At 38.1% G+C, this 23,137-nt stretch overlaps 1 protein-coding gene across 2 annotated transcripts in view; it reads left to right on the forward strand.

Moving 5' to 3' along the window:
• The window catches only part of LOC110038840 (proteasome-associated protein ECM29 homolog), a 192,424-nt gene that overhangs the window by 167,201 nt on the left and 2,086 nt on the right, over positions 1-23,137 (forward strand). For both annotated transcript variants that reach the window (XM_020743756.1, XM_020743757.1), the window contains exons 32-34: positions 9,130-9,288; positions 9,384-9,487; positions 9,557-9,616. In XM_020743756.1, coding sequence (XP_020599415.1) covers positions 9,130-9,288; positions 9,384-9,487; positions 9,557-9,616 — 323 coding nt within the window. The remainder of the gene's footprint in view (positions 1-9,129; positions 9,289-9,383; positions 9,488-9,556; positions 9,617-23,137) is intronic.

Here is a 23,137-nt window from a genome sequence, read left to right on the forward strand (position 1 = left end):
TCCCCTATTATTTTTATTTTAGTCTTTGATTATCTATCTCGAATGCTCAATCATTTTCAGCTGATTCACCCTCACACAGTTTTCTCACAATGCCAAAATGGTGGTTTCTCACATTGCTTACGCGGATGATGTTATTATTTTTTTTTAATGCCTCTAAACTTTCTTTAAAGCAATTAATGAGGCTCTTAAATGATTTCCAGAATTGTTCTAGACTACTCTTTAATTGTGACAAGTGTCAAATGTATTTTGGCAAGCACGTCAAGCAACATCTTATCCATTGGGGGGTTCCTTATACAGGTTATCATTATGTCTCTCTTTCTCTTAAATACCTTGAGTTAATTTGATTATGGGAAGGAGGAAACAAATTGATATGGACGATGTTATCGATAAAATCAAGCATAAAATTAACGATTGGAGAAATGTTTTTCTTTCTACTTGGGGCATGATATCTTTGCTATCTAGCGTGCTACATAGTATTCCTCTATATTCTTTGCAGGTGTTTAATCCAAAGAAAAGTGCTATAAATTTCATGGAGAGGCTTTTTAATAAATTCATTTTAGTGGGGAATGGTGCTAAGAGGATTTGGGGCTCTTAGCAAAGGGTGTGTAAGCCTAAGAAGGCTGGCGGTTTTGGCTTTACAGCCTTGAAACATACGGTTGAAATAAATCTTTGCAAACTCTGGTTTCAATTTAGAATGGGCTCATATCTATTGGCTTCTTTTATGCATCAGAAATACTGTGTTTTATCTCACCCTTCCCAGGTTTTGTGGAAGGTCGGTGATTTTCGGATCCGGAAAGCTGTTGTTAATGCTAGGTCTACTGCTAGCGAGTTCATGTTTTGGGACATTGGTGACGGTAACATCTCTTTCTGGAATGATAATTGGGGATTGTCTTCTCTCTCTGAATATTTTTATCCTCCCCATACCAATACCTTCCTTGTTTCGGATTTCTTTTCTCAAGATGACTGGGATTTCAGCCAACTATGTTCTATTGTGGGGGAGCAAAATGCTACCCATATTAACACTATACCTATTACCTCTTCCCGCAGGGATTTCCCCATGGAAGAGGACCACTTCTCAATTGGTTTGCAAGTTAATCTATGGCACTTTACATTCACACCGGGATTAGTTTTGGAGAAAATGGATTTGACACAAACTTTTAACTCCCTCCATATCCTTTTTCCTCTGGCTTTTTTTCTTTTCTTTACTACCTCTTGATAGCATTCTTAAGTTGAAAGACCTTAAATTGGCTTCCAGATATCTTATGTGCAAAATTGAGGAGAAAGATTCGAGATACGTATTTTTTTGGATGTTTATCCTGTTTAAATATTTGGAATATATTGAGCTTTCATTTCGGTATCCTCTGGATCCATAGAGGCATCCTAAGTAATTATTTGTGGCAATGGATGACTTTTGATGATAAGGGGGGAGGGTTTCCCCTTCTTTTGTTGGTCTTTTGGTTTATTTAGACCGCGAGAAACAGCTTTAAATATAATTCCCCCCCCCCCCCCCCCCCCCCCTCTCCTTTACTTAGAGGGAAAGGGAAAAATGTTCTAATTATATGTTGGCGTATTACACCAAAGCCCTCAGGGTCTGTTCGAAGGATGTTTCGAACTTTAGGCGCTCCCCCTCCCCCCGTTTAATCAGGTGGACTCCCCTTTCTTCCTGATGTGTTAAAGTGAAATGTGGATGGCAGTTGGAACCAATGCGGTTGGTGGCATATTTAGAAATTCTGAGGGTAAGTGTGCATGCTACTTTACTTCTCCTATTGTTGTTGACAACCCCTTAGCCATAGAATGTTGGGCATTTTTCTGGCCTTAACGGTGGCAATTGCTTTCAATCTTCATACGATTGAGGTGGAAACCGACCCAAAAATGCTTTATGATATACTGTTGGGTATCTCTTCTCCTCTCCTGGATATTATATGCATTTTTAAACGTATTTATGCTTTAATTTCCGAAAGGCACTTGGAAGTGAGTTCGAGTTTTATCCATAAAAAGGGCAACTCCCCTACTGATTGGTTAGACAAGTAGGGGGATGCGTGCTCTGTTGACATATCTCCCCCTGCGCCCCTCAGACGTCTCCTTACTGGGGATAACCTGAATTTGCCTTATGTTAGATTTTAACATTTGTGTTGCTCGGCTTTATAGTTGGGGGCTCTCGTTTCTGTACTGTGGTTTGATTTGCACCCTTCCTCTTGCGGTTTCTTTATTTTTCTTGGCAGGTTTTGGTTTGCAGCTCCTATTCAGGAAGCATCAGGTGCAGAGGTAACAATTCACATTTCACATACACTGGAACCTATCGCGGTAGCAACGACTGTCTTTCCTCCTACTGCGGTTCTAACATCAAATCAGATCGATGATCACATGAGCTAGTCTTCTGATGAAGAATGACAGATTTACACTTCTCGGCGGAAGAAAAAGGTTGGGGCACACTCTAACTTAGAAACTTAATGGATGATACTTTGGTGACTCCTGACAATGACACGACTCTTCAAAGTTTGTTATCTGGTTCTGTTCCTTAAACTAGAGGAAGGTGCAGGACTAAACTAGCTCGTCCCTAGCTACTTGTTTTTTGTATGTTTTAAATTTATTTTACATTTTATTGAGTTTATCTGTATTTTTTTGTTGGGGTATTAGTGTACTTGTATCGTATGGATAAGGTGCCTTTTTTGGGCTCTTCTCATACAAATTTTATGTATCCTCTTCTATTTCAATAAAATTTGCCCTTGGGCTTTTCATAAAAAAATATATAACAATCGAATTGGTGATATCGATTCGATGAATTGTCATGACAGCTCTTTAAGAGTCGAAGAACCGATTTCTTTGTTCCTAACAGGCAGAGAGAGTAGAGGAGGAAGAGAATGAGCGATTTTCTTACCGAATGTTGATGTCGTGCAAAGGAAAGGTGAACGTTGTGGTTTGGCGTCGGAGGAAGAGAGTATTGCTCTGACCAGTCGAAGGAAGAAGCAAAGAGCGATTCACGGCTCGAGTGAAGGAGAAGGAAGGAACACCTTTGCATACGGGTGAGAAGTCGTTCCATGCAAGCTGTGTGCAGGAGAAGAACATCGAGCGACTTCTCGTGCGGGAGAAGGGATCGTCCTGAGCGATCGAACTGAAGGTGGGGTTGCGAGCTGCAAAGAAAGAAAGGAGGTTCTATCTTAACTTGCAAGTTCGAACTCAAGAAGAAGTAAAGGAGCGGCACCAGTGCTAGAGGGGGAAGAAGCCGCATGTGTGTGTGGGTTAGGGGAGGTTGAACATTGATTCTTTTTTAAGGTAAGGGATTGAAAAATGTTACTTTATAAATTTAATTTATTGTTAAGTATTACTAATAAGGTTTAATTAAATCAAGGCTCGATCCGTTGAAGTTTCAAATTTGAATCGAGTAGATGATGATGACAGCAAAGAAAAGTTAAGGTAAGTTAAAGGTTTAGCATATTAATTATCAATTTAATGTATATGTCTAACTATTAATATATTAATAGAACTTTTAGATAAATCAGAATTTTGGATAATATAATCAAGAGAGGTGTTTGAGGAAGGAGCAAACAAATAAAATTAATTGCGGTAAGTTCTACTTATGTATTTTAATTTAGAAGATATATTAATACCTAAAATAAGATATAGTTGGAAAATACTTTAGATTTTTGAGTAATAGCAATATTGAAGTGCTAAATATTATTTTGTATTTTTAGACACTAAATAGAGGACATCAAGGATTAAGTGGCTACAAGAATCACTCTATGGCTTGCTCAGAAAAGTTTTTTTGGCTCACTCAATTCAATTGATCATATTGACTTTATGTCACTGATATTTGCTTGTCATTTAAATGCATGATTTATGTTTTTCAATGGTATAAAAATAAGATAAAAATGAGGTTTACTATTTTGATTGTGTGCATGTGCATGTGCATATTGACTATGATAAAATCATCTCTTTATAGTATTAGCAGGGGAATGCTACGGTACTCGTACACATAAATGGAAATGGATATTGATATTAAAGTACCCCTTAAGTTGTACAATATTCAGATGGTACTCCTTAAAAGATGAAGAATAGGAGAGAATATGTTTATAGACAACGGGGACAACAAGAATTGAGGAACAAATTTAACTGACGAAATGGATTTTGGAATTTATTGACATTCTCCAAAAAAGGTACTGTCAATAATCCTAGTGGTACTGAAACCATTAAAAGAACACCCAATAACTTATTGGGTACTGTGCGAAGTATTTGAAATACGGGAAAGAAGTACCATTCGGGTAATATTTCCAACGGAGTTGCAAACGGATCCGCCGGTTCACCGATCATTGACGGCTCTACACTGCTAAGCCCATGGTGTCCTAGGCGTAGAGGAACCACACCAATCCATCCCGAACTTGGTGGTTAAACTCTACTGCGGTGACGATACTGTAGGGGGGTCCTGCGGAAAAATAGCTCGACGCCAGAATGATAATAAGCTTAACACCTCTTATTTGACTTTTTAATATTTCAAAAGATCAAAATCAAAAATGCAAAGGTCGTCTTATTCAAGAACATCCCTTCTCTCCCATTTCACGCCTCGGAACGCACTATTATTCTAGAGAGAAAGGAGCTTTCACATCTTCTTAACCCGAAATGACTGAGGAGAGGAAAGGTTTCTTTTTGAAGGTACTCCCGGGAACAGATCCAGTGTAGACGGGGTGGGGCTTGTAGCTCAGAGGATCACGGTGTCGGGGGTTCGAATCCCTCCTCGCCCACAACCGGTCCAAAAGGTTAAATTATGTTTTTTTATTAGTGGCTCTTTCATTATTAAAACGATAGTTGTTGAGATTTGATAATACCGTCCAACCGTCTGTACTCGTCTTGGTTAACTCGAAAACCTGTTCTGGGTCGTGACAAAAGTGGTATAGGAGAAAGCTTTAAGATCACGATTAATTAATGTAATTTTTATCAAAAAGTCAATAGGATTTTTATAATAATAATGATATTATTAATCATTTTTAAGTTTACATTTATTAATTATTTCAATTCTAGCAAATTGATACTCACGAGATTTAGGAAAGGGGGAATTTGGTAGAAAAATGAAGTACTTTTTGATGTTAATATTAATACAAATGTTCTAACTCAGATGATGGTTGTCATGACTCAGCTAATTCAAGAGTCTAGACTGCCCTCTAGTGAAGGTGAGACTATTATTGTGGAAAAGTACTTGAAAATATTTCAAGATTTGCGTTCACATTTGTTTAAGGGAACTGAAGATCCAATTGAAGTGGAGAACTGACTAATAAGGATAGAGAAGATATTAGATATTATGGTGTGCCCTGACGAAAGAAAGTACCTTTAGCTAATTTTGTTCTGGATGGAGAAGCCAAAAAGTGGTGATGTAGGCAGTGTCAGAACTTGTTAGGGGATGTAACCAGCATGATGATAAGTTGGGAGGAGTTCGTGGAGCTTTTAGGAGTGATTTGTACCTTTATTTGTTGGTAGATAGATGAAGGACAAATTCATCAAGTTGGTGCATGGACAAAAGTCTGTCATACAATATGAAGTAGAGTATATTGCACCGTATAGGTATGCTACACAATTGATAGCAACTATTGAAGAGAAGTGCTACAAATTTTTTTTGGGATTAAAGGATTCAATCAAACGGTTGTTGGTGTCTTTAGGGATTGACGACTATTCAGTGTTAGTGGAGCGCACTAGACAAGTTGAGATTGATTTCCAACTTATTCAGAAGCATGAAGAGACACAAGTGGAAGATTGTTATTGAAAAAGAGAATATGAGTAAATCAGAAAGATTCAATGTATGTGAAGAAGCCCAAATTCAGTTTTGATAGATTCAACGGTGACAATTCTTGTAGCATTATAATCACATGTGCCAAATGTGTAAAACAACATAAGGGTGATTGTTTAATGGGCTCTTATACATGTCATCCTAGTAACATAGCCAGATATTGCCCTTCACTTCGTTGAAAAACATCAGAAGAGAAGAAATCAGTTGGAGCTCCTTTATAGAAGATTGCATGTGGGCGGATAAGGATAGAGTCGACAACTTCAGCTCCTACTCAAGTTCAATCAGGAAAACTAGTTCGACCTCGAGTTTATTCTCGTACTAGTTGAGCGCCTGAAGAACCTACTGCTAGAGATTGATAAGTGTTATGTTTCGAGACTGCAATTCTAGTGTACGTTTTTATTAGTAGTTGTGTGTTGTGCTGTTATGTTATCTTGCTTCAGGTGTGATGTTACACTGTTTCAGTTGATGGAAGAAGTTCAGTTGAGTTATTCTGCACCAGACTTTTATTATCCACTTTTCATCTTATAGAATGAGAAATAAGGTTTTTAATGAAATTTTATGGATAATTTAAGTTTTACTTGCTTGATAAGAAGTGATTTGAGGCTTGGATAAGATTTTGCAAATTTCGAGGATGAAATTTTTAAAAGGGGAGATTGTAATAACCAAAATGAATATATATATATAAATTTTAGTAGTAGTTGCTCTAGTGACAGAGCTGTAACTATGGGTGATCAAATTATTAAAAGGTGTGAACGTTTCAAATATCTTGGGTTTATTGTTCAAAGTGATGGTGATATAGATGGAGATGTTATTAGTAGAAATCAACTTGGTTGGTTGAATTGGAGGAATGCTTTGATCCTGTTATGTGATAGAAAAGTACCGCTTAGATTGAAAGGAAAATTTTATAAGATGGTGCTGAGACATGGAACGCTCTATGGCGCTAAATGTTGGCCTTTAAAACAAAGCATAAAACTAAGTTTAGTGTTGTCGAGCTGTGAATGCTTAGGTAGATGAGTGTCTTTACAATTAGAAACAAAATGTGAAACATATATATCCGTGATAGGTTTGTTGTAGCTCCAGTGGCGAACAAACGAGAGAGCCATCTTAGATGGTTTGGTCACATTAAACGTCAACCATATGATTATGCGATTAGAAGAGTAGATGTTTTAGATTTGACTTATGTTAAGAAAGGCTGAGGTAGACCTAGAAAGACTTGGGCATATTGTATAAAAAATGATCTTAATTTATTATAATTAAATGAAAATATGACACTCAATAGGATGCAATGGAGAAAAATGATTCATGTAGCCAACTCCACTTACTGGGATAAAACTTTGTTATTGTTGTTGTTGTTGTATATATATTGCATTGGGATAGCACACAAGTGGAAATGATGGCAATCTTCTACCTCCAAGGGGTCATTGAAGATTGGATGACAACATTGATGTCATAGACCATTTCCGGAAGACCATGGACAAGCAAGCATGGTGGTATATGACTCCCAACAATCCAAATTATGACTTTTTGTGCAGATTTAATCAAGTGATTTTTCAACATACCTTCAAGAGCAACAACAAGGCAGCTCATACTTGTGCTAAAATGGCCATAGATAGTGATTTTGTTTTCACGTGTGTTAATGATCATGCTCCTCTTTTTTCTTTAAGTGGATTGAGATTTTTGTGTTATTGTCCACGGAACATAGATTGTATTTTTTTTTATACTTTTTGTTTTGTTTAATACAATATGCACTATTCACGGATAAATTGAGCCTCACTACTCAAAAGTATTCCCAATCATAATCTGTCATGTTTGAATGAAGAAAAGAAGATCATAGTTGATAAGAGATGTGTCGTGGAGTTTTCTAGAGGACATAAGTTACAAAATCAAGCTTGGTGTTATGTGCTTATTGATGCGTGTCACATCCTTTTGGGCAAACCATGGCAATAAGATAGGATTACACTTCATGATGAAAAACACCTACTCACTTATCAAGGATAGGAAGTGTATTATACTTCTGCCTTTGAAGGAGTCGGCCGTGATAGGTACCCTGGCTAAGATAAGAACTTTAGTGGCCCATGCCACATTTCTACAAGCTATAAGAAAGGCAGTAGTGAAATTGGCTTTGGTGGTGCCAGAAGACGGTGTCATGGAAGAGACTATATCTAAGTCGGTGTGAGTTTATAGGATTCTCTGAGTCAGTGTGAATATATCTAAGGCAACACTCATGCATGGTAATGAATGAGCAAGCTGGAAGGAGATTGTTAACAGATACATATGAGCAAGCACAAGTAGTATTGAGCAAAACACAAGTGGGTGCAGCAGGTAGGCGTCAAGGTGGAGCACAAGAATTGCTTGGCGTTGGGTGTTATAGCATGTGAATAATGGGTGCAAGTGCATAATGGGCATGGTTAAGGGACAAGTGTATGATGCAAGGGTGCGGAATTGTGGCAAAGCATGAGAGGCGAGTGACTGCGATTGCAATTAGTTATCGAAAGTGTTTGGCTGCAGGAAAATGCAAGTTTTTTATGTGACGTGTGAGTTAGTGGAAGCCATATTGTGATTAACACGACATAGAAAGTCAAGTCAATGGCAGGGCAGGCTGGAGAAAAATGTCGGTATGCCCTAACCGGGTTTTGATAATATGTTGAAAGATAAATAATTGAAAATGAGTTGATTGATTTTGCCATGCAACTTGTTTCTATGTATAGGCAAATACAATATGTGCGGTATGAAGGAAATAATATTAAGAATGTTTTTAATTAAGAGAATATAATGCATAATAAAGATAAAATGTCTGCTGATAACTAACATTTTGAATCTAGTAAATCTTTTCAGCAGCATATACTTAGCATCTATTGACTTGAAAGATGAATTACATGAAGAATGTTATTATTGGATCTTTTATTATTATTATTATTTTTTTTTAAACACTCAACATGGGTTGGAGTTAATGCTCTACCTCACACTTTATGAGGTGGGGGAAATACCTAATTCTCATTTTTTATATTTTAATTGTTAAACTATTCTCATCTATCTAGCTTTCTCTCTCCTGACCTCTCTTGAGGTTGACAACCATGAACAAACATCATCAAATAGAACTTGCATGTAATATAGTCATGCTTACGTGCTGTGAAACAAACAAATATTTTCAAAATCGGTTTGAATTATTTTTTAGTTTCTTTGATTAATGAGCTACATTTATCTTTGGATGCTAATTTTTTTTCATAGAAGATTCCTGCCTTGGTGATGCTCCATTTTGCACCATGTGATTATATACAATAAATACTTTCTGTGCTTGTTTTGGGTGTGCGCTGGCTAATTGCTGTATTTAACTTTTATTAACTTTCTTGATTTAGATAATGAACTTATTGATGACTCTAGTCTGGCGCTTGAGAAGGTCCTGGATTGTATTACAGCTTGTATTCATGTGGCTAGAGTAGAGGATGTCCTCAAAGAAAAAGAAAGAGTTATCCATATCCTTACTTCTTTCATGCTACCTGGATTTAATTGGACTGGTACTCTTCCACTGTGTTTTATTTCTAATATTACATTTCTCGTGGCACAAAATCAAACATGACTTTTGATACATATGTATTTGGAATTTGAACAGTCAAATTGTCAGTTTTATCGTCAGTTAAAGAGCTTTGTTTGAAACTGCAACCCAGTTTGGATAAAACTGCCGTCTCATTTGATACAACATATTTGATTGATGAGGTAATAATCGATGATTAACCATTTTCTTTCAGCCAAATTCTGTTTTCACTTTGGTATCATTTATTTCAGTTGTTCCATTCTGTTGCGCCAAATTTATTTGAAGCCATTCGCACTGTGAAGATAGCCCAGGTATATATATCTCCATACTTTGTTAACTTTCTCTGTTTCTGTTTAACAACTTCATTTTTTTCTTTCATCCAAATAGATTTTGAAACATTCTTATCACCATGACTTTGTAAGAAGCTTTTTTAATCACACATATAGATGTTTAATTGTATGTTGTAGTTTCGTCTAATTCTTAATGTCCTATATTTGTATTGGTACTACGTTATTGAGACGTTCAACTTGATCATTTGTTAAACATACTCAATTAGTCTTATAAACATATCTCACAATTCTTCTGCGTAAACTTATAACACTTGAATCTTTCCATCACTTCAAAATATAACTTCTTAAGTGTGTGCATGAGGGAGTAGGTGAATGAGTGAAAGTTTAAGTCTTGAAAGTGAGATTATATGAGAAATTAGCAACACAACTATTTCTATAGAGTTTACTAATTGATAATAAGTTGCAATCTTGATTAGGTACTAAAAAGCGTGGAGTCAAATGTTAAGTATTTTGAGAGAGTGACCTAACCTGTTCTGATCTATATGTAATTCGTACATTATAACTTCCATGACACACTGTAATTGTGGATCATATTTTTTTCATATGATTTGATACTCTTGGGTCTGCTGACCGGATAGTAAATTTTTTGTATTCATTGAAAGAATATGATACGATGTCTTAGAATAAGCTTCTATTGGAAGAATAGTTATCTTTGATTTGTTGTTCAGATGGCTGCAAAGGAAAGGAGAGAGCTATTTTGATTTGTCATTGTGTAATTTCTATTTGAAGCTGTTCTTTCCAATAATCCGTTGTGGATTTTCAATGTTTTGGATTTGGATTTTTTATTCTAAGGTTGATTTCTAGTATTATAGTTGCCACTTTCATAACTATTAGCTTCTTTATGGCAATTAACCTTTTTTGGTGGATCCTTCACATATATTCACACTACTTCTATCAGACAGATTCATTTTCAGTGTTGAAGAATTCAACAGATTTGAGGAAAGATTATTGAAAGACCTGTCGGATATCACAGGGAGTATAACATTACTGACTTTCATATATTCGTAAAGATAAGGATGGGGAAAGAGGATATGGGAAATGGAGGGGTTTTACAACTGAATCTGGTTATGTAAAAAATGAAAATTTGTACATAAATAATGGGAGAAACAACAATCAATGAAAAAGATAAATTTGAAAATTAATTTTTAATTCTAGAATGGTAGAAATGGATTATTGTTGTTAGCTAATTGTTGTATTATTGTAGATGAATGTTAAAATCCATGAATTGATAATTGTTGTAGATAGATGGAAAGCTTATTATTAATAGACTTTTGGAGTGTTGTAGATGAGAGGCTTTTGCTGTTATATGGATTTTCATAGATGGAAATTTATTGTCCACTGATACCTGATTTGTTGATAGAAAGTTGGTCGCAGGTTCAATTTTTTCAACAAAATTAGATATTGGTGATTGTGACATAAATTATAGACTGGTAGATAGGATTAATAAAAAAGTGTTATGAAAGAAAATGAGCAACTATGGTAATATATGTTATTTTTTTTAAATGGTTTATGAATTAAGTTTTAATACCTCATACAATACAAAATACGAATGAATAAAAAATGGGGATACATAAAGCTGACTAAAATTAGGTGGGGTTAGGGGTATAAATGAACCCCAAAAAGCTGACTACAAGCAGGTGGGGTTAGGGGTATAAATGAATTAAATCAAGCTCAAGGCACTTTTGTTTGTGCACAATTTTAATCTTGCTTGCCTGCTAGCTCATTTTCATATGAAGGATAAGATGAAAACCAATCTAAGAATTATGACATTAAAACCATAGAAAAAATTGAAAATTTTGAGAAATTAAGAGAAAATGAAGGCGACAACTGTATTTTGTTTTTCAAATTTTTAGTTGAATGCTTGAATCAATTATTTATAAATATGTTTTTAATTAATATTTTCTTAAAATAAGTTTACTCACATGCCGAAGAGCTGAGTTTGAGTAGGCTCACGCTTGATTCTTTTGTTATTGAACTTAGCTAATGATTTATTTCATCAAACCAAGCTCAACTAGTTTATAAGTATATTTGCCTCGGTTACTTTCCAAACTTAAGGTTAACTCTTATGATGGATGGTGAAGTTTCTAATTTTTTTGGCCGCGCTTTGGATTGGTGTTTCTTGCCAATAAAACTTCATAGTTGAAATTTTATTCATCTCTTTAATGGCTTTATGGGAAATATCATTATTTTTTATTGCGATATATATATATATATATATATGTACACTTAAAGAAAAAAGTACAAATAGGTTTGTATGGGTGGGCCTAAACACTCAACCAACACAGTACAACATACACCAAAAAATGTAAAAGATGGGTACATATATAAATTCAAAAAACCCAAAAATCACCCGGGCGCTGAAAATGTGTGGGTCATCCCAACCTAGTCTAGCCTCTGGCTCTAGTTCTCGATGGGGATCCAGCTAGTAGATTGGTAAGGTGCTAATCATTACCCGTTGTAACCAAAGTGTCATCCATGAGACTCCTGAGCTCTAGTAGATCTTCATTCTTCTTCTTCCTCCTGGAAGTGTAAACCTATCATTCCTCCTCCGAAGAATCAGTCTAGAGCTGAAGTACAAGGAATACAAACAGTAATACCCACAATAGGTTCTACATTATGTGAAGTATGAGTTGCCTCTACACCGGATACTTCTTGAAGAAGTGGAATTGCGAGGCTCTCCTGATTATCAGTCTGAACACTCCCATTTATAGGTAATAATCCAGCAATATTGTTTTCCAATGGAGTCTGTAGATGCCAGCACCGCATCGCAGTAACAGTAACAACAGTGTCATGGGGGAGGGAGTCCTTAGGGGCAATAGGCACCTCTTGTCTGGTAGTATCCTTCTCAGGTGGAACTAAAATGTCCATAGGAGAGGGGTTAGACCCATCCTTATTCACTTGAACTTTAGATTTCAAATTAGGATGATGCTTGTGGCATTTAGTAAGGATATGGCCAAACATCTTACAGTGAGTATAATATGGGGGTTTGTGTTCCATGACGATTTGTTGTCAATAACCATTATGGGCTGTGCCTAACCAGACTTCAGTAACATCAGGTAAAGTAATATTCTTTTTTACAAGTATTCTTGCCACCGAGGGTTTGGTTAGGTTTAAAGTAGGCAGATCTAGTTTCAAGGGATCCCCAAGGATGACCTGGTGAAAAAAATTTAGCTTGAGATCATGTAAACTAAACCATACCGGTACAGTGTGAGTTTCATGATTTGAGTCGAAATTAGGAGATTACTTGAGTAACTTTATTGATTTGTCTTCGATATTAAGATATTTCTTGAAGAAAATTATGGTGTAGTCTTCAGCCATTGTTAGTTGGATCAACATATGTCTCTCATCCATGAGTCTCACTTTCCACTTGTCTATTAGCTTAAGATCATCAACCTTCTTTCCGATAACATTCATAAGAGGGTGTCCCCACTGAAATTTTCTATTAAGAGCAAACTTGGATTTTTCCGTCAGGGTAGATTATTCAGAGAAAAAGATTGTTTCTTTTCCAGATTACCTACTTCCGTTCTTAATAAAAGGACAATCATCTATACTCTCACGAGATCCCTTATAACTTTAAGGAGATACCACCACATGAGCAAAGGAGACTTTGTCCGGCTCAACCAAAGAACAAGGAAACACCATCAGAGGCTATCGGCGTTAAACTGCTGTGAGATTGTTGAAAGGCAGAGGAGCTGTCGGGCGCAGAAACAAGAGCAGCGCCGAAACAGAAGAAAACCAAACAGTCGGGCGCAAAGACGAAGCTGCGAGCGACGGAGGCTTGGAGTGATATCGAACAAGATCAGTGTAGCATATCGAGGAAAAGGACGACACGAGTAGTGAGCGATATCGCGATGCGAACCGCGACAGGGAGCAGCGAACGTCAACACCGACGTAGACGCAGAAGCTAGACGACGGAGCGAGAGTCGACGATGCGAGGTTATTTCCTTCCTGTGGTAGAATCAATTGAAACCGAAATTGCCATTGGAAGCCCTAGAAGAGCTCTCGACCGTAGATGATGTCGTTATATATATATATATATATATAAAACAAAAATGGCACAAATGTATTAGCCGTTGGGATGTTTCTGCTTAAACAAAGATACATAAAGGTAAAAGACCAAAAAGCCACCAAATGGCGAAAAAGTGCTAGGTACATCCTATTTTAGTCCTCCCTCTGTTTCTAGTTCTCGGAAGTGAGCCGGCTAACAAATTAGTAAGGTGAGTATCATTGCCCGAAGTAACCAAAGTTTCATCCATCAGATTCCTAAGCTCAAGTAGGTCTCCATTCTTCTTCTTCCCCCTGGATGTGTAGATCTGTCATTCCTCATCTGATCAACAAATTGTTCTAAAGTTGGTCGGACAGGTGTAGGCTATGCACATCATGATCATCATGAGTCTGAGTAACATTAACAGCTCGTTCGACCTGATGAGTTGGTAGTGAAGCAGTAGAAGTATTAACACCTGTAATATTGATGATAGGTTCCAGGGGATATGGAGTCTGAAGAATCTCCCTCTCCCCACGATAGGCGGTTCCAAAGACGGCGGAGCTACAACATTGCGTGTGGATTGAATGGTTGTCATATTGCCTATGAGAATAGAAATGTCTTTAGATGTATTCTTTTGTTGATCAATAGTGTCAATAACTTGGAGATGAATTCACTGCCTCTGGTGAAGCACTATGTTTTTTTGGTCTGAGGTGGGGGTGTAGATGGTAGCATTGAGAAATGGGGTGGTCGAACATACGACAGTTCAAACAATACGAAAGAAAATCCTCAATCACTACTTTTTGCCAATACCCATGTGTTGTGTGCCCAACCAAATTTCCTCAGAAGCAGATGAAGTGATCTCTTTCAACAAGTACTCCATCTTCAGATGGTCGATAAAGATTAAAAGTAGGAATGTCCGTTTTGAGTGGCTTACGATAAGCTAAGGCAATAGAGTACACAACATTTTGAGTAAAAAAATGAAATTTTAGACAAGGGAGGCAAATCCAAACTAGAATGATTGGGGTTTCGTTTGTGGGTCAAAATCCACAGACCATTTCAGAATCTCCATTGCTCTATTATCAATTCAGATTAATTTTTTAGCAGATAAATCCGTGTAATCCTCTTCATTATTAAGTTGTATAAAAATGTCTCTTCCATCTAACAGTCCAATTTTTTACTCCCCAACAAGGTACATAATCTCAATTTCCTTACGAATCAACTCCATTTTGAGATGGTTATACAGAAATTTTCAGACCAATTTCAGTCGACAAGAGGAAGCTAGTTGAATATCTTCAGCTTATGTAAAAAAGGCGATTGTCTTCCCATTCTTCTTACTAGGTTTCTTAATGTCCTCCGTTCACTCAAATGAATGAGGGAAAGAACACGATTTAGGTGTACTTGATGCGTGGACACCCGCAAGGACAACAACATACGATCTTTCTGAAATCATCCCCAGTAGATGGAGGTGCGGCATTAAGAACAGTGAAGAAAGCAAAACAGAGAGCAAAATCCAAATTAGAAACAGGGAGCAGAAGCGGAAACCCCTCTGTGAATCCCCTGCAATTTCAGTTCAAGCCCGAGGATTGTGGACAGGAAACAGAAAATGAGCCTAGAAAGCAAAGCAGAAAGTCGCAGAAGTCGAAGCCACTGAAGTCGCAGCAGACGGTCATGGCGAAGCCGCAGAAGATGGTTGAAACCGCAGAAGACGGACGAGCTGAAGACGGTCGGGGCGAAGCTGCGGAACAGACGCAGCTCGATGAGCTCTACGAAGACGAAGAGTCGCGAACAGGAACAGAGGAGCGAACTCCGCTTCTTCTTCGAGCGAAAAACTGTAGCAAAGGCTAGGGTTCGCCATGAGGCGAAACCCTAGCAGAGCCTCCTGTCTCTCCCATTCGATTTTGATATATATATATGTATATTTGGGGGAAAGAGCAATGGTGGTTCCCTATGCGTCAATTAAAAGAAAATGTACAAAAATTGGAGGGGGGAGGATCCCCGACTATGAAAGCAAAAAATACATTTGAACACAGCCTTAGAGGTTCCTCTCCCCACAGTACAACTCACACAAAAGAAATCACCAAAAATTATAGGTATACCCAAAACTAAATAAACCTGTATTCGTGTATTGCTTAACATGTAAAGAGAAAGAAAATGTACAAAAAATTGTCTTCCGGTTAGTAGTAATTCTCCATGAGCACTCCCGCGAATAACAAAAACCTTGGAAATCTGGAGATCAGAGTAGAGAAAACCAAAACAACAGTAGATCAGCGGAAATGGTGAGAGCAGAAAACAGGGAGACAAAACCAAGCATGTTGCAAACCAAAGAGACCTGCCAAACAAAATAAAAATCACGTAAGGGGAGAAGTGCAAACCCCAACCACCATACAGAAAGAAGGCCCTCAAAGGTAAAGCTAAGCAACACCAAAATTTAATTTCGAACATATGGCAGATTCAAATTGTCCCCAATGAGAAGACGTCTGAGTGGAGCAGGAGGATAAATGCCAACGTGACAGACCTCCCCTGCATGTTTGGCTAACCAATCAACAGGGGAGTTGCCTTCTCTATGAATGAATTTCCAATTTACTTCTAATTGTCTTGCAGCTATTAAAGCTAAAATATGTTTAAAAGTGCAAATTATATCCCAGAGGGGTGGTGAGATTCCCAAAAGTATATCATAGAGCATTTTAGAATCGGTTTCCACTTCAATTGTATGAAAATTGAAAACACTTGCCACCATTAAAGCCAAAAAAATCCCAGCATTCCGTGGCTAATGGGTTGCCAACGGCAACAGGAGAGGTGAAGTAGCAAAGACACTTACCCTCATAATTTCTAAAAATGCCCCCAACCGCAGCATAAAAGGGATTCCAACAGCCATACACATTAACATTAACAAAACCCAATGAGGGGGGAGCCCACCTAATCAGCCGGGGGGCCTGAAATTTTAAACATCATTTGTACCGACCCTTAGGACCTTAGTGTAATAGGCCAACACATAAGAAACCGTCATAGAAGCAGTAGGGGGAGAGGAGATATATTTAAAGTTGTTTCTCGAGGTCCAAATAAACCATAGGACCAAAAAGGAAGGGGAAATTTGCCCCCCTATTATTAAAAACCTTTCATTGCCACAAATAATTGCTTAAGATGCCCCTATGCAACCATGAAATACCGAAATGTATGCCCAACATATTCCAAACATTTAAAGAGAAAGCACATTCAAAAAATATGTGTCTCGAATCTTCCTCCGCAACTTTGCACATAGGGCATCTCGAGGCCATTTTAAGGAAAGAAAGAGAGATAACGCCAAAGGAAAAAAGGATATAGAGGGAGTTAAAAATTTGTGTCAAATCTATTTTCCTCAAAACCAATCGCGGTGTAAATGTAAAGTATCATATATTAATTTGCAAACCGATTGAGAACTGTTCCTTTTCCACACGGGGAAATCCCTGCGTGAAGGGGTAATAGGAATAGTAATAATATGTTTTGCATTTTCCTCTCCCATCATAGAACATAATTTGGAGAAATCCCAGTCATCTTGAGAAAAGAAATCAGAAACCAATAAGGAGTTAGTATGTAGAGGGTGAGAGTCTTTGGGGAGATAAGACAACCCTCAATTATCATTCCATAAAGAGATGTTTCCGTGACCTATATCCCAAAACATGAAATCATTAGCAGTAGTTCTAGCATTAACAATTGCTTTCCAGATACGAGAATCACCAACCTTTCACAAAACCTGGGAAGGGTGAGTTTGAACAATATATTTATGATGCATAAAGGAAGCCCATAGAGATGAGCCCATCTAAATTTAAACCAAAGTTTACAAAGGTGTACTTCCACCGTATGTTTCAAAGCTTTAAAGACAATACCGCCAGTCTTCTTAGACTTACAGATCTTATGCCAAGAGCCCCAAATCCTCTTAGCACCATTCCCCACCCAAAGGAATTTATTAAAAACCTCTCCATGACATTGATAGCACTTTTTTTTTGGATTAAACACCTGCAAAACATATAGTGGAATACTCTGAAGAACGCTAGATAGCAAAGAAATCCTGCCCCCAGTATAAAGAGGAGTCCATAACAATTCTAGAAATCCTTTAAGAGCCCCAATAATTGTTTTATAGAAAGTTTAGAGGCATTAGCAAAAATAATAACATCATCTGCATATGTAAGGTGGGAAACCATCATTTTAGCTTTATGGGAAAACTGTGTGTGAGGGTGTAACAGCTGGAAATGATTGAGCATCCTGGATAAGTAATCAAAAGCTAGAATGAAAATAATAGGGGAAAGAGGGTCCCCCTGTTTAATTCTCCGACAAGCAGTGAAAAAACCATAAGAATTACCATTAACCAGCACGGAATAATAGTTGTTGGCCAACCATCTTTTAATCAGAGTGCAAAAACTGGGATTGAAACCTCTAGCCTTCAAAACGTTGATGATGAAATCTCAATTAATAGTATCAAAGGCCTTCTTGATATCTAATTTGATAACAAGATTGTCACTCGTGCATTTTTTATCAAGATCCTACAAAATTTCCTGGGTTAAGAGTATATTGTCAGAAATATCACGTCCTATAATAAAGGCCGACTGGTGGGGGGAGATGAGAGGAAGATCGGGTTGAAGACGAACCACAATCAATTTACTGATTATTTTAAAAATCACTGAAGTGAGCGAGATGGGCCTAAAATCCTTCCAATTTCCAATGAGTTTTATCATTAGATTAGTTTTAGGGATAAGAACAATCAAAGCGGTAAAAAAATACTTTCCAAAGTTTTCACCCTGAAAAAAACTTTGAATCGCGAGAACCACCTCTTTCTTTATGATGTCCCAGCAGGAAATATAAAAAGCAGAAGGAAACCATCAAGGCCAGAAGCCTTCTGAGAACTAATATCTTTAAGGGCATTGAAAACTCTAACTCATTTGGGGGGTCGGACAAGGAGAGGGAGGAAACCATGTCCCTCTGATCCTCAAACAAATCCGATAGAATATCAGTGACTGGAAGAGGCTCAACATAAAGAGAAGAAAAATAATCAGTTGCATTAGAACCAATTTGATCGGTATCAGTAAGTACATTATCCTCATTATTAAAAATCTTAATAATGACATTTATATTACGACGATGCTTGATAGTAGCATGCAAATATTTAGTGTTTTTGTCTTCGTTTTTGAAATGAGTGTCGCAAGCTTTCTGTCTAAGGAAATCCTCCTCAATAGTGATTTCCTACAAGAAAGTATGATGAGCATTAGCTAACTTGGCCTCAAGATCAGGAGTGTCTATCACCTGTGCCTCTAAAGCATCGACCTCCAGTTGGGCCTTTGAAACCCTAGAATAAACATTGCCAAAAGTATCAATGTTCCACCTTTTTAAGTAAGAAGCAACGTTCTTATGTAATTGCCACAAAATGAACCAAAGGTTACCACTCCACCGCGAGACCCAAGTCTGCTTAATCAAATCAATAAAAGTAGGATGAAAAGTCCAAACATTGAGAAATTTAAAGTGATAGCGAGCAAGTTTAGAACGAAAAGCCAAACTAAGCAAAATAGGGTTATGGTCCGATGCAACATGATTAAGATATTTGACATGAATAATATTGTCCAGCAAAGATGAGTTTCCCAGAAATCTATTCAGTCTCTGCATAAGAAAACCTTTCCGCCAAGTATAAGGAGAGCCTAGAAAGCTTAAATCATAAAGGCCAGCATCCGCAATATGCTCACAAAAACGGTTGATAAGACTTGTATCAATTTTAGCACCACCCCTTCTCTCCGACGACAACATAATCATATTTAGATCCCCTCCAACGAACCAATTATCAGAAATAGTAGCACCCATATGAGTAAGTTATTGCCAAAGGAGAAGTTTGTCCCTTAAAAGAGAGCTGACATAAATGAAAGTAGCCCAACCAAAAAAAGTTCTTCAGCTGATAATGAATAAGAACATATTGCACATTATCATCAAGAATGTAAAGAGTGATATCTTTCTGCCAAAAGAGCCAAATTTTATTGTTCAGATTACTATAATGCATGTAACTCATGAATTTCTTAATGATATTCTCTTTATGAACCGTTACAAACGGGAACCGTTATAAACGGCTCCAAAAGAACAAAAATGTCTGTCTTATGGACCCTCAATAAATGTTTTAAACGATTAAAGGAGTGGGGGTTCGTCACTCCTCTAATGTTCCATACCAGAATGTTAAATATTTTGGCCCATGACCCCCCCCCCCCCCCCCCCCCCCCTCCCCTCCTAGCAAATCTAAGGGGAAGATGCAAGTGCTCACCCTCCGAATGGTATGTGACATCAATATTGTTTGTCTGTGTCATAAGTGGGAGTTCTGATTTCCTTCTACCTCTTCTCCTGCTATATTTTTGAATTGTCTATTCAGATTCTAAAGCCATGGCAACCATAGCAGATGGGTCCGGCGGTGGGGGAGTAACCGATGGAGTAGTATGTTGATTATTTGCTTGTGGGGGATCCTGAACCTCAAATTGTTTGGCCAAAGCGCTAGAGATTTGAGCCACAATTTCCGGTTCTTGTGTGGCAATGAGATCCACAATTTCTTCAACTCTCTCCATGGGTACAGGGCCCACGCGTGCTACTTCACCAAACTGAGCAGCACTGGTTGCCTCCAAATAGGGAGTAATTTGATCAACAGGGCACGCGCAAGGTACTTCAGTGGACTGAGTAACTAGTTCAAAATGAGGAGTTCGAAGAGCAGATTTCTGCTCAACAGAGGTCTCACGACCGGAAGTGGATTTTCGCAATTCAGGGTGCAAGTGAAAACAGTGTGCCGAATCATCGCCAAACATACTGCAGTGCGAGCAGTAGTGAGGATGTTTCTCAAGAAACATCGGTTTCCAATACCCCGTATGATTAAATTCAATCCAAACCTCCTCCGGAGGAGATAAGGTAACATCACGTTCTATTAAAATTCTAGCCATTGAAGGTTTTATTAAATTGAAGGTAGGGGCATCAAGCATTAACGGCTTACTATACATAGCAGCAATAGAAAACAAAATTTCATGATTGAACAAATGCATCTTTAAGCCCGGAAGGCGAAGCCAGACAAGAATAATAGGTAGCTCAGTCCTAGGATCAAACTCAGTTGTCCATTTGAGGTCTTTCATCCAAACATCACCAAAATGAACAGTTCTGCGTGCAAATGGTTTAGCATAGTCATCCTCATTAGAGAGTTGGATCCGAATATGCCTGCTGTCAAGACCACCGATCTTTCAACCCTCGATAAATTCAAAAGTTCAAAATGTTTTAACAAGAAATCATATTTAGGAAGCCCATATAGGAACTTACCTACAAGATGGAAACGACAGGCAGAGGCAAGAATGGAGTTCTCAGAGTCAGAGAGAAAAAGCGCACATTCCCCCCCCCCCCCCCAACCCCCCCCGGCGCCTCAAAGGGAAACTCAAACTTTGGAGGAGTACCAGAGGAGGAAACCACCACAGTGAAGATTGCATACGTCTTCGCCATAACTGGCGAGAGAGCGAAGAGGCGAGAAAAGAAGACGAGAACGGAGGAGAAGCCAAAACCAAACGAAAAGGAAAGAAAAGGAAAGATTTCGAAAGATCTCACCGGAGTACGACCGTCGAGAGGGAATCCACGTTGTCAGCATCTTCGAATCTCCGCTTGATTGCCAACGAAATCAAACCCTAGCTAAGCGCCCGAACCGTCCATTATGTATATATATATATATATATATTCAAAGCCTAAGGGCTAATATTTTAAATTAGAAAAGATACAGATTTGTTGTATGAGTGGGCCCAAATAAAGCACTCTACCCACTGTGCAACTCACACAAAAATCCAATAAAAAGAAGATACATGTAAGGCCCAAAACCAAAATCGCCAAAATGCAGAAACAAGTAGTTAGGGATGACCCAATTTAGTCTTGCATCTATCTCTAGTTCTAGGAAGGGAGCCAACTAACAAATTGTTGAGTTGCGTGTCATTACCTGAAATAATTAATGTGTCATCCATTAAATTCTTGAGCTCAATTAGGCCTCCATTTTTCTTCTTCCTTCTGGATGTGTAAATCTGTCATTCTTCATTCGAAGATTGACTCATCTGATCAGTGTGTTGGTCAACAGATTGTCGGGCATGTATAAGCTGATGAGCTCCTTGTGCCTTACTAACAGTAATGACTTCTTGTTCGAATGAGGTTGTAGAACCGCAGCAGACTTTCTAAAGATGAGGAGCTGCAAGGCTCTCCTGATTATCGGTACGAACATTATCCTTTGTAGGTAAGGATACTTCAGTATTCCTTTCAATAAGGCTTGAAGTTATAGGTTGCCCAGCAGAGTCATCCGACAACACATCAATCGCAGAAACAGAAACAGTATTGTCAGGGGGGTACCCAGGGTCAATTAAACCAGACACCAACTCCCGTCTTGTGGTAATTTTCTCCACAGGTGGAGCAGATGTGTCCAAAGCAGTGAGGTTAGACACATCCTTATGCATTATTTGAGTTTTAGATTTCAAGTTAGATTTGGAGCCTATGACATTTGTCAATGGTATGCTTAAACATCTTACAGTGGGTACACTAAAATGATCTATCTTCCATGTCAATTTGTTGCTAATTTCCGTTATGTGTTGTGCCCAGCGAGACTTCTGTAATATCAGGTAAAGTAATATCTCTTTCCACAAGTATTCTGACAACAGAAGACCTGATTAGATTGAAGGTGGGTAGATCTAGTTTCATAGGATCCCCAAAAATGGCGCCAATAGAGTAGGAGACATGATGATTAAATAGATGCAGCTTGAGACCAGGTAAACTAAATCATATTGGTATAGTGGGAGGTTCATGATTTGGGTCATAATCAAGAGACCACTTGAGACTTTCCTGCAATGTTAAGATATTTTTTAGAGGATCCAAGCGTTGTCTTCAGCCACGGTTAACTGAATCAACCCATGTCTACCTTCAAGAAGTCCCACTTTTCACTTGCCTACTAATTTGAGATCATCAAAACTCTTTCTGATAACTTTCATAAGTGGGTGCCCCCACTGAAATTTTTCAATAAGAGCGAGCTTGTATTTCTTAGTCAATGTTGAAATTTCTAAATCAGCGAGAAAGATAGTTATTTTTCTACCCTTCCTACTCGCCTTCTTAACAAAAGAATAATCATCTGTATCATCACGACATTCTTTATAACAAAAGAGACTTTGTCGGGTTCAGCCGAAAGAGGAGGGAGCACACCCATCGAAGCAAGGAAAGGGGAACTGCTCCGATGGGAGCTGACTGACGCGAATGAGAAGCAGCCGAAGCCGAAGACGCATGACGCCGCAGAAGCCAATCCCAACGAACACGAGCCCTTTGAACTCGAGACGACGAAGCACTAGCTGCCGAAGACTATGCACGGTGATAGACGTAAAGGCGAAACAAACTAAAACGACGAAAGGACGAGCAGAGCATGATCGACGAAGATGCAGTGGAGCAGAAACCAGGGTTCGCCATAAAGGAAAAATCTCTAACAGAGCGTGATCGACGAAGACATA

The sequence above is a fragment of the Phalaenopsis equestris genome, unplaced genomic scaffold (genome assembly GCF_001263595.1).
Source record: "Phalaenopsis equestris unplaced genomic scaffold, ASM126359v1 Scaffold234130, whole genome shotgun sequence".
Taxonomy (NCBI): Eukaryota; Viridiplantae; Streptophyta; class Magnoliopsida; order Asparagales; family Orchidaceae; genus Phalaenopsis; species Phalaenopsis equestris.